This window comes from Bufo bufo, chromosome 3, assembly GCF_905171765.1.
Source record: "Bufo bufo chromosome 3, aBufBuf1.1, whole genome shotgun sequence".
Lineage (NCBI taxonomy): Eukaryota > Metazoa > Chordata > Amphibia > Anura > Bufonidae > Bufo > Bufo bufo.
Window position 1 is genome coordinate 94,833,042 of NC_053391.1, and position 13,071 is coordinate 94,846,112.

Here is a 13,071-nt window from a genome sequence, read left to right on the forward strand (position 1 = left end):
AGACTCCCTGATCACCCCCCTGTCATTGATTACCCCCTGTCATTGATCAACCCCCTGTAAAGCTCCATTCAGACGTCCGCATGATTTTTACGGATCCACTGATAGATGGATCGGATCCGCAAAACGCATACGGACGTCTGAATGGAGCCTTACAGGGGCGTGATCAATGACTGTGGTGATCACCCCATATAGACTCCCTGATCACCCCCCTGTCATTGATTACCCCCCTGTCATTGATCACCCCCCTGTAAAGCTCCATTCAGATGTCCGCATGATTTTTACGGATCCACTGATAGATGGATCGGATCCGCAAAACACATACAGGCGTCTCCCTGGAGCCTTCCAGGGGGGGTGATCACCCCATATAGACTCCCTGATCACCCCCCCTGTCATTGATCACCCCCCCTGTCATTGATCACCCCCCCGTCAGGCTGCATTCAGATGTCCGTATGATTTTTACGGATCCACGGATACATGGATCGGATCCGCAAAACACATACGGACATCTGAATGGAGCCTTACAGGGGGGTTATCAATGACAGGGGGGTGATCACCCCATATAGACTCTCTGATCACCCCCCTGTCATTGATCACCCCCCTGTCATTGATCACCCCCCTGTAAGGCTCCATTCAGACATTTTTTTGGCCCAAGTTAGCGGAAATTATTATTTTTTCTTTCTTACAAAGTCTCATATTCCACTAACTTGTGTCAAAAAATAAAATCCCACATGAACTCACCATACCCCTCACGGAATCCAAATGCGTAAAAATTTTTAGACATTTATATTCCAGACTTCTTCTCACGCTTTAGGGCCCCTAGAATGCCAGGGCAGTATAAATACCCCACATGTGACCCCATTTCGGAAAGAAGACACCCCAAGGTATTCCGTGAGGGGCATATTGAGTCCATGAAAGATTGAAATTTTTGTCCCAAGTTAGCGGAAAGGGAGACTTTGTGAGAAAAAAATAAAAAATATCCATTTCCGCCAAAACTTGTGCCAAAAAAAAAAAATTTCTATGAACTCGCCATGCCTCTCATTGAATACCTTGGGGTGTCTTCTTTCCAAAATGGGGTCACATGTGGGGTATTTATACTGCCCTGGCATTCTAGGGGCCCCAAAGCGTGAGAAGAAGTCTGGTATCCAAATGTCTAAAAATGCCCTCCTAAAAGGATTTTGGGCACCTTTGCGCATCTAGGCTGCAAAAAAGTGTCACACATCTGGTATTGCTGTACTCAGGAGAAGTTGGGGAATGTGTTTTGGGGTGTCATTTTACATATACCCATGCTGGGTGAGAGAAATATCTTGGTCAAATGCCAACTTTGTATAAAAAAAATGGGAAAAGTTGTCTTTTGCCAAGATATTTCTCTCACCCAGCATGGGTATATGTAAAATGACACCCCAAAACACATTGCCCAACTTCTCCTGAATACGGCGATACCACATGTGTGACACTTTTTTGCAGCCTAGGTGGGCAAAGGGGCCCACATTCCAAAAAGCACCTTTAGGATTTCACAGGTCATTTACCTACTTACCACACATTAGGGCCCCTGGAAAATGCCAGGGCAGTATAACTACCCCACAAGTGACCCCATTTTGGAAAGAAGACACCCCAAGGTATTCCGTGAGGGGCATGGCGAGTTCCTAGAATTTTTTATTTTTTGTCACAAGTTAGTGGAAAATGATGATTTTTTTTCTTTTATTTTTTTTCTTACAAAGACTCATATTCCACTAACTTGTGACAAAAAATAAAAACTTCCATGAACTCACTATGCCCATCAGCGAATACCTTGGGGTGTCTTCTTTCCAAAATGGCGTCACTTGTGGGGTAGTTATACTGCCCTGGCATTCTAGGCGCCCAAATGTGTGGTAAGGAGTTTGAAATCAAATTCTGTAAAAAATGACCAGTGAAATCCGAAAGGTGCTCTTTGGAATATGGGCCCCTTTGCCCACCTAGGCTGCAAAAAAGTGTCACATATCTGGTATCTCCGTATTCAGGAGAAGTTGGGGAATGTGTTTTGGGGTGTCATTTTACATATACCCATGCTGGGTGAGAGAAATATCTTGGCAAAAGACAACTTTTACCATTTTTTTATACAAAGTTGTCTTTTGCCAAGATATTTCTCTCACCCAGCATGGGTATATGTAAAATTACACCCCAAAACACATTCCCCAACTTCTCCTGAATACGGAGATACCACATGTGTGACACTTTTTTGCAGCCTAGGTGGGCAAAGGGGCCCACATTCCAAAAAGCACCTTTCGGATTTCACCAGCCATTTTTTACAGAATTTGATTTCAAACTCCTTACCACACATTTGGGCCCCTAGAATACCAGGGCAGTATAACTACCCCACAAGTGACCCCATTTTGGAAAGAAGACATCCCAAGGTATTCGCTGATGGGCATAGTGAGTTCATGGAAGTTTTTATTTTTTGTCACAAGTTAGTGGAATATGAGACTTTGTAAGAAAAAAAAATAATTTAAAAAAATAATCATTTTCCGCTAACTTGTGACAAAAAATAAAAACTTCTATGAACTCACTATGCCCATCAGCGAATACCTTAGGGTGTCTACTTTCCGAAATGGGGTCATTTGTGGGGTGTTTGTACTGTCTGGCCATTGTAGAACCTCAGGAAACATGACAGGTGCTCAGAAAGTCAGAGCTCCTTCAAAAAGCGGAAATTCACATTTTTGTACCATAGTTTGTAAACGCTATAACTTTTACCCAAACCATTTTTTTTTTTTACCCAAACATTTTTTTCTTATCAAAGACATGTAGAACAATAAATTTAGAGCAAAATTTATGTATGGATGTCGTTTTTTTTGCAAAATTTTACAACTGAAAGTGAAAAATGTCATTTGTTTGCAAACAAATCGTTAAATTTCGATTAATAACAAAAAAAGTAAAAATGTCAGCAGCAATGAAATACCACCAAATGAAAGCTCTATTAGTGAGAAGAAAAGGAGGTAAAATTCATTTGGGTGGTAAGTTGCATGACCGAGCAATAAACCGCTAAAGTTGTGGAGTGCCGATTTGTAAAAAAGGGCCTGGTCTTTAGGGGGGTATAAACCTGTGGTCCTTAAGTGGTTAAATGGAAGAAGCTTGGAACAACCAGGACTTGAGCTGGCCACCTCACCAAACTAAGTAATCGGGGGAGAAAGGCCTTGGTAAGAGAAATAACCAAGAACCCAATGGTCACTCTGGCTGAGCTCCATAGATTCTGTGTGCAGATGAAGAAACTTCCAGAAAGTCAACCATCATTGCAGCACTCCACCAATCTGGGCTTTATGGCAAAGTGGCCAGAGAGAAGCCTCTCCTCAGTAAAATACACATGAAAGCCTGTCTGGAGTTTGCAAAAAGCTCCTAAAGGACTCTCAGACTGTGAAAAACAAGATTCTCTGGTCTGATGAAACCAAGATTTAACTTTTTGGCCTCAATTCTAAGTGTCATGTCTGCAGGAAACCAGGCACTGCTTATCACCTGCCCAATACCATACCTACAATGAATCATAGTGGTGGCAGCATCATGCTGTAAGGGTGTTTTATAGTGTCAGGGAAAGGGAGACTGGTCAGGTTTGAGGGAAAGCTGAATGGAGTAAAGTACAGAAATATTCTTAATGAAAACCTGATCCAGAGTGCTCTGGACCTCAGACTGGGCAGAAGTTTCACCATCCAACAAGACAATGACCCTAAGCACACAGCAAATATAACAGGAGTGACTTAGTTACAACTCTGTGAATGTCCTTAAATGGCCCAGCCAGAGCCCTGACTTGAACCCAATCAAACATCTGTAGAGATCTGTAAATCACTGGGAGGATCTGCAAAGAAAAATGGCATAAAATCGCCAAGTCCTTGTAGCATCATATCCAAGAAGACTGGAGGCTGTAATCACTGCCAGGTGCTTCAACTAAGTGTATGAATATTTATATAAATGCAATATTTTAGCTTTTTCCTTTTCAAAAAATTATCAAAGATATTAAGCATTCTGAAAATAGTAGTGGGTTGTAGTGGCTCACTCCTTAGTAGTTACAGGGTGGTGCTCCCGCGAACTCCCGCGAAATTTGAACCAGCTTGTTAGAAGGAGCGATCAAATAAGCCGGCAGACATTTAAAGCTCCACTTAAGCAACAGGGAGACAGCAGACACCAGACGGTAAGCCAAATACCGATTTAAAGTTTACCTCGACTTTAAAAGGAAATACCATAAGAGACTTTTGTATTCCAACATTGTCAGGATTCCTGTGGACATTTTATGAATACATTACGTTCCCAGGGGAAATACACCTACAATATTTAAAGTGACACTCATTTTCCCAATCTGAGATAGATTCACAGAGGAATTACCTCCCCCTTCACAATAACAGCATATATAAGACCTGGACAATACTTGAAGTTTTTGGTGTGTGATTTATATCAGTGAATTTATCGACTATAGACTAGTATCGAATATTTTATTATCATATATTTTAGCATTCAATACAATATCGACTATACTATTATATCTACTATAGTTTATGTGATTGTAGTTTTTGTATGTCATTGCTATAATATACTGTTTTTATTATTTTTATTACTTGAATTTTATGGGGATTTAACAATGAATATTTTCTGCATATGTCAATTTGGTTGCCAAGTGTATGAGTGCTCGCCCATTTTTCCATTGTTACATTAAGCATTCTGTTTTTATTTTGTCATTATGGGGTAAGGAGTGCAGACTGATGGGAGAAAACCTTTAGCACAAGGCTACAATATAACTTGAAATTTAATTTGAAAATAGTGAAAGGGTATTTACGGTACATACTCAGATTGGGTCACTGTCACTTAGTAAGGGTCAGGGGTCAGTATTGGGCCTATTCTCTTCAATATATTTATCAATGATCTTGTAGAAGGCTTGCACAGTAAAATATCAATGTTTGCAAATGACACTAAATTGTGTAAAGTAATTTACACTGAAGAGGGCAGTATACTGCTACAGAGGGATCTGGATAGACTGGAGGCTTGGGCAGAGAAGTGGCAGATGAGATTTAACACTGTCAAATGTAAGGTTATACACATAGGAAGGAATAATGCAAGTCACTTGTACATACTAAATGGTAAAACACTCGGTAACACTGACATGGAAAAGGACTAAGGAATTTTACTGAACAACAAACTAAGCTGTATATATCAGTATCAGACAGCTGCTGCCAAGGCCAATAAGATAATGGATTTCATCAAAAGGGGCATAGATGCCCGTGATGAGAACATAGTCCTACCACTTAACAAATCACTAGTCAGACCACACATGGAGTACTGTGTACAGTTCTGGAGAGGGTTCAGAGGAGGGAAACTAAAGTAATAACTGGAATGGGTGGACTACAGTACCCTGAAAGATTATCAAAATTAGGGTTATTCACTTTAGAAAAAAGACGACTAAAGGGAGATCTAATAACAATGTATAAATATGAAAGAAGACCGGTGGCTGGGCCCACAGATTCAGAGGGTACACGATGTCACAGAGACACAGACAGCGGTTCTTTTACAACACTTGAGTTTACTGAACAGTTATAGTGTAGCTGAGCATACATATAGTGGGGCAAAAAAGTTTTTAGTCAGCCACCAATTGTGCAAGTTCTCCTACTTAAAAAGATGAGAGAGGCCTGTAATTTTCATCATAGGTATATCTCAACTATGAGAAACATAATGAGAAAAAAAAATCCAGAAAATCACATTGTCTGATTTTTAAAGAATGTATTTGCAAATTATGGTGGAAAATAAGTATTTGGTCAATAACAAAAGTTCATCTCAATACTTTGTTATATACCCTTTGTTGGCAATGACAGAGGTCAAACGTTTTCTGTAAGTCTTTGTTGAGGAAGGGTTGAGACGTATGCATATATATATATATATATATATATATGCATGCAAACACGTGTATGCATGTATAATATATATGCATGCATTAACAGCCACATTATAGGATGATGTGCGCAGATGTGCCCAGCATCTGCGCACATCTGCCCTTAGTGGTCCACAGGGGCTCCTTGTGGCCCCTGTGGGGAATATGTGCCCCCTTATATGTCCCTTTATATATATATATATATATATATATGTGCCCCCTTATATGTGTCCCCTTATAGTATTGCTCATATATCCCCTTATAGGAAAAATGTCACCAAAACCAGAGGTATCAGTGTGAATGTGCCCCAAGCATTCACACTGATGCCATCTGGCTAATTGCATCAGAATGACCGGACAAGAGTCCGGTCATCCTGTATGCTTCAAAGAACTCAGATTCAATAGAATCGGAGTCCTTTGTATCAATTATCTCCAGCGCCGCTGGAGATAATTATGCATAATAGGAAGAGGGGAGAAACCTCCCCTCCTTCTATTATGTGCATTCCGGCAGTGCGATTACTATCGCGCTGTCCGGAATGCGAAGTGTTGAAGGCGGGAGATCAAAGGTTTCTCCCGCCTGTCAGGTGGCGCGGCCCCAATGCGCTCATCCGGGGATGCGTGGGCTGGCGCAGTGACATCATCTCACTGCGCCGGCCCACGTGTCCCTGATGGTGGCGCGCGCCCGCGCGCCACAGTGTGGGCGGTGCGGCAGTGCGGGCTGCCGGATATAAATATCCGGCGGCCCCTGCACTAAGTGAAAAGAGCCGAGCCGCCCCCACCCTGAAGAGGATCACCCCTAGATGAACGAGCACCCCCTGGACAATGAGCGCTGAGTATCATTAACCCCTATACCACCAACGATATTTACCCTTACCTTCCCCCTATACCACCAACGATATTAACCCCTACCTACCCTATCCCACCATGAATACCTACCCTATCCCATTAACAGATCCCCCTGATTAACCCCTACCTTCCCTATCCCACCAACGAATATACCTACCCTATCCCACCAACGGATACCAACCCTATCCCACTAACGTACCCCTCCATATAACCTTACCAACCCCTATCCCTGACACCTGTACCCCGGCTATATACCCCTGTCCACTGCTACTGTAGTCATTTCCCTGTAGGGATAGTTTTTAGTCCAGGTTGGGTGGGCTGTTAATGTATGTGTGTGTGTGTACTGTATAGTTAGTTTGTGGGTGGAATTTGGTATTGTGTAGTGTATTTTAGTACTGTATTTTTAGTACTGTATTGTTAGTGCATTGCGTGCGTTGTGTACTGTAGGTGTTAATTAATGTTATTTGTATTATACGAATTTTTGAAGTGATAAACAATAACGGCGGAGCTACTAATTACTGAATTCATGTTTGGAAGTTGGATTTCTGTTTTGGGGGGGTTTAGTTTTTTTTTTTAAGTGTGGTCCTAAACTTTTGATCAGCTGAAAAACAGTCTGTTTCCGTTTATTTGTTGTTTTCATTAAATTGAATGCTCAAAAAATGTTTTGTCTCACTCCCATTTCTTCTTGTTGCATGTTGAAGCTCTACTTGGAACCTTGTTAAGATCCAGCCATGCTAAATATGATTTTTTGCCATTTTTCAAGTGGTCTTAAACTTTTGATCAGGACTGTATTACTGGTTTGAAGTAGAACTGGCTTAGTTGTCCATAGCAACCAATCAGATTCCACCTTTCATTTTCCAAAGGAGCTGTCCTAAATGAAAGGTGGATATCTGATTGGTCGCTATGGGCAACTAAGCTAGTTCTACTTTACACCAGTTTGATAAATGACCTCATATGTCTTTGCAACTGCATTGTATTTCGCCGTTTCAACAACTTACTGTAGAACCATAACATTTCCTAAGGCCCCAACAACTATATCAGGATATCCATCTCCAGTTATATCCAGGCCTCCATCTATTGATTGGCCAAAGAACTGCAGCTTTGTTTTGAACACTGTTGCTCTAATTCTCTGAAATGGAATTATAACATATATGTAAAATTAACATAAGATAACATTGCTAAATAAACATGGCTGCTTTCTTCTAGAAACAGCTCTACAGCTGTCCATGTATGGCATAACCTCTTTTAAGAAACAATAAACCTAGAATTGGATGATACAAGAAAACAGTTGATAATTCTGCCCTCCTGTTTGCTAGTCTGGTTAATACCCTGCGGAGTTCTTAAATGTTTCTCCTCTTTCAGCAATCTTTGTTTCCTGCCGTGGAAAGGGCAGATGGGGTCGTGGGGATTTGTGTGGAGGCTCCATCTACAGTCCATTTTCTTACAACCAGGAAAGCGAGGAAAATTACAGGGACATGAGCTCCTTGGACACATATAAATAACAGATATACTGTATTTGTCAGTTTTAATTGCAATATGAGATAAAATATTATCCTTTAAACAGGTACTTCAACAATCATGAATATTAAAATTTGCAAGGAGCTTTGGCAGAGTTGCCAACAGTCCTGAATATACTAGTATTATCCTAAATTTTCAGACAACCTCAGTAAATTTGGCTTGTCCTAAAGCTTATATAAACCCCACCCAAAAGTGGGCATTATTGATGGTTTGGGGTATGTCTGGACTTAAAGGACCCAAACCCTTGGGGGATCAGGTGCATTGCCAATAGCTTTGTCTTCTCTTCTCATTGACAATACATAAATGTTTGTCCAAACCCCATGTATGTAGGTGTATTCAGTTTGATGGGAGCATTCAAACGACAGCTGGTAAAGGTGTACAGACACCTTAAGTTCTAGTAATATTCTACTATTTGGTACCACTATTCGTGTAATTCAAGTCGACAGTAGTAGTTTCAAGGCTACCATCGGAGCCCCCTTTAAAAGGTTGGAAGGGGCTGAGGTTTAGAAGTTTACACATACCAGTAGTCTTTTAGTCTTAGTGTTGGGTCATACCTGAGATGGTGTTGTGCGGATGCCATTTTCAATACTGTTATAAATGTAAACACTTCCAAATGCATCTGGATCATCAAAATGTCCCTCAAGAGGTGCTCCTATAGCAATATCTTGAAATCCATCGTGATTGATGTCCCCAATCTGAGCTATGGAGTAACCAAACCTTGCAAAGGAATAGTATGGTTGTTCCAGTTTTACAACAAGTGAGAAGTTCCTCTGTACAGACATAAAATGAGATCAATGAAAAAGCATCAGCATGCAGGACATGATACTAATTCAGAAAACTGACTTTTTACCTCCACGCCAAGCTTATAAAGATAGACTCGTCCTTCTTCTCCCTTGATGTGGTAAAATGGCGCCCCAACCAGAAGAAAATCTGTATTTCCATCCTTATCGATATCTATGGAACAAAGCTGATGACCAAAGTAGGATCCAAGCTGTGTGATTACAGAATTAAAATAGAAACTTTAAAAACTTTAATAAGGTTTCAGCTTTTGCCCTAGATTTAGAGTAACAGTGGTAAATGTATAGTGATCCACTTCCAGAAGGTGGCACTAGCGAGATGGTTGTCTTCCCCTGGGAGATACCACTTTGCCTATTTTTTCCATGGAGCATTGCTAAGAAGTCTCCATACCATGGAGCACTGCTAAAGAGGCTCCATACAGGTCTGGTCTCTTTAAGGACAGTCAGCACCCTACCTAAGCCTGCCAGGATCCTACTCTGTACTGGTGAGGGACAAGCACCCAAAACAGCAGTCTCCTGATGAATAGTTGGCTTGGCTACTTTCCCTTGTCATTTCGCAAGGCTTGTTAAAAAGTCAGACTTTGACTCATATGGAGCTACTTTAGGAGGTGGCGCTGGTGAGATTGTTCTCTTTCCTTGGGAGATACCACTTTGCATATCTTTTTCCCATGGAGCATTGCCACTAAGTCTCCATATATAGTACACTGCCTAAACTGGTAAAAATATTCACTTTCTTCACTATAGAATTTTTTTTAAACATGTGCACTACAAACAAGTTCCTTTCCCCAGAAGAGGGCTACTGGTTTTTGGCAAATGACAAAGGTACCAGAAAACGGGGGAGTCTGTCTGAGCAGTGAAGTGCCCCAAACTATCAAAGGTATGCATGACCCATGGGAAGGCAGTGGCATTCTTCTAATTATTTGGCAGCTTGCCCCAGAGTAGTGAAGCCTGTAAAATGCTGGCTATATCCCTGACCAGCAGGAGAGCCGGCAAGAAAGAGCACCGATATGTACAGAACAGAGCAGATTAAGCAGAACAGGTAGAGCTTATATTGACTGAGCAGTATGGAACAGGTCATCACCTATGTACATTTATTTATGGGGTCGCCAATTGTATTGTAAGGGTATTTTTAAGTACTGATTGGTACTATCCCCTTTAATTATGTTCCCTTTAATTCTGTCTCTTCTATTACCTTTAATATTCTGTATAATAAACTTTTCCTTGTAATGTCGTGGGTTAGAGATAGTATCCATCCCCCATTGTGCTGATAAGACCACATTCCTGAGTGATCTCCCATATATGCGTGATGCATACCAGAGGAGGGGCTGATAGGAATAACTGTAGTCTACACCTACAATTAGGTGGGACTCCACTTGGAACTTCATCCTAGGTAGGATATAAGTATTGATTTGCCCTATCTTTTGTACATCCTGGGGTGTCAATCAAGTGTTATAACATGGTAGACATCCATGTGTTATAGCACGGCTGACCGGGGCCCTACCCCATATTGCATATTTAGGCTAGTGCTGTTTATTTACTTTTTATTATTCTGTATGTGATTTGTCTGTTATATTTATTCATACTTAGTAAATATATTTATTCACTTAGCTTGTGTAAGCTTATTCATTTTCAAATATTTTGAATTCACATACGATTGAGAAAAGTTAAAGAAGACTTGTTTCCTCTACTGACATGTCAATATTAGTATAGTTGTATTTCGCATGAAATAACACATTTGAAGCCCCTTTTTTTAGAATTTTTGATTGTGCTGCTTCTCTGTTTTTGCTATCAAAAATTAACAAAAAAAAATTACAACTGGGTGTTGCTAATTGTAGGTGTGTCCCTACACATTCTCATACTGTCCAATCAGTATTGACAGTGACGAACTATGTAGAGACAAAGTGAATTGTAACACTCAATTGACCATTTATTCACCATTTTCTATGATGAATAACAGAGGGACGGCACCATAAAGACTTCTAAGAAAATATGCTAATGAATTGTTATATAATAGATAATACAAATGTTTACTAAAAACAGACATATTAGAAGAAATGAGAGGTGGTCCCATAAACCAGTACCTAGAGAAATGGACAATATCAGAATTTTAGATTGATTCTGTGGATAATAATTTACAGAGGCAATGTTGTCAGATCACAAATTAAAGAGACTGTACAACTCTGAAACAACAACTGTACAATTCCATTCCCCATGACCCAGTTATAGATTCACTGGAGAGCTCCAAAAATTCAAAGGCACTATAGATATCCAAGGTTTACCTGTTCCCCTGTCAGAGTCTGCCAGAGGTGATAACGTTTAACATCTTCTTCAAAGACAAGGACTTTCCCAACATCAGAATGTCTTGGTGCTCCAGCTATGTACAGGGAGGACAAGCCTCTTTTAGCTGTGCTCACGCTGTATCCTGTTTTCAGTATCATGCAATAAAAATGAAAATCCCGTGATGAATTTTCTCCACATTTCACCATGAAATATAGCATTAAAGGGAACCTGTCACGTTGAATATGGTGTCGGAGCTGAAGGCAACATGTTATAGAGCAGGAGAGGCTTAGCAGATTGATATATAGCCTTGTGGGAAAAAAATCATAAAAATTTCTAATTTAGGGTACTTTGACACTTGCGGCAGAGGATTCCGGCAAGCAGTTTCGTCACCGGAACTGCCCGCCGGTTCCGGCAATACGGACGCAAACTGATGGCATTTGTCAGACGGATCAGGATCCTGATCCGTATGAAAAAATGCATTGAAATGCCGGATCCGTCTCTCCAGTGTCATCCGGAAAAACGGATCCGGCATTTATTTTTTTTACATTTTTCTCGGTCTGAGCATGCGCAGACCGCAATGCCGGATCCGTTTTGCCAGAACACTCAGGGCCGGATCCGGTATTAATGCATGGCAATGGGAAAAAATGCCGGATCCGCAATTTCGGCAACTGATCCGGAATTTTGGACGGAGATAAAACCGCAGCATGTTGCGGTATTATCTCCGTCCTGAAAAGTCAAAAAGACTGAACTGGATTGCTCTCCATTCAGAATGCATTAGGATAAAACTGATCAGTTTTTTTCCGGTATAGAGCCCCTAGGACGGAACTCAATACCGGAAGAATAACGCTAGTGTGAAAGTACCCTTATACATTTATATTCCTGCTCATTCTGGGCTTTGAAGTTAAGCAGATGGTGATATCAGAGATTGACAGCTATCTCTGTATACACAGTGATAGAGGGAAGTCTGCCAATCATTGATAAGACTGCCTCCTTGACTTCAAACTCCCACAAAAATGTTGTTCTCTGACCTGTTAGAAGGGTGAATTATGTGATCTGTAGTGAATGTAATCTTCTCATCTGTGACTATTTGTGATCTATCCTCTCCTTTCTAATTGTTAGCTGTGTCATGTGACCAACAGTCTGATCTCCAACTGACACAGGACAGGAAGTCAGTTACTTCTCTATTCATTTCTGAGGCTTCCATAGGAATACAGAGAGAAACTGACTTCCTGTCCACACATAAGATGCTGTGTTATCTGGAAAGTCGGAATTCTGGTCACATGACACAGCCAAGAAGCAGAAGGGAGAGGATAGCTCAAAAATACAGACACTAGTAAGAAGATTACTGTACCTTCACTACAGATTACATCATGTACCTTTTTAACATGTCAGAGAATAAAAAAAATTGCGGGAGTTCTTCCTTAACTTAACCCAATGTTGAATCAATCAACTTTTTGAGAGCAGTCTTACAAACAATCAGATTTCTGATGAGTACTTACCTAAGTAGCTGTAGTCTACTGTCTTTGAAAGATCAGATGACTCGTTGAGAAATCTCACTTTAGGTGGTTCAACACCCTTGAATAACACCACCAAACCCCCAGACCAATCAAAGGCACCAACTGCTCCCAGCACCAAAGTATCCTGCACAGAAACCAACTGGTAATTATTTCAGATCATTTAAAAATATTCGTTTAGGTTTAAGAGATGAATCAATTGATCGGCCTAATTCATGACAATGCTATTTGCCTCTCTT

General features: G+C 40.7%; 1 protein-coding gene across 2 annotated transcripts in view; it reads right to left on the bottom strand.

Annotated features, from left to right (window-relative positions):
- Positions 1-13,071, bottom strand: part of ITGAE (integrin subunit alpha E) — a 137,953-nt gene that overhangs the window by 57,515 nt on the left and 67,367 nt on the right. For both annotated transcript variants that reach the window (XR_005777447.1, XM_040423354.1), the window contains exons 13-17: positions 12,818-12,959; positions 11,318-11,460; positions 9,092-9,232; positions 8,796-9,011; positions 7,722-7,852 (exon numbers count right to left, since the gene is read on the bottom strand). Coding sequence is in view for 1 of the 2 variants with exons in the window: in XM_040423354.1 (XP_040279288.1) it covers positions 7,722-7,852; positions 8,796-9,011; positions 9,092-9,232; positions 11,318-11,460; positions 12,818-12,959 (773 nt within the window). In the remaining variant the exon portion in view is untranslated. The remainder of the gene's footprint in view (positions 1-7,721; positions 7,853-8,795; positions 9,012-9,091; positions 9,233-11,317; positions 11,461-12,817; positions 12,960-13,071) is intronic.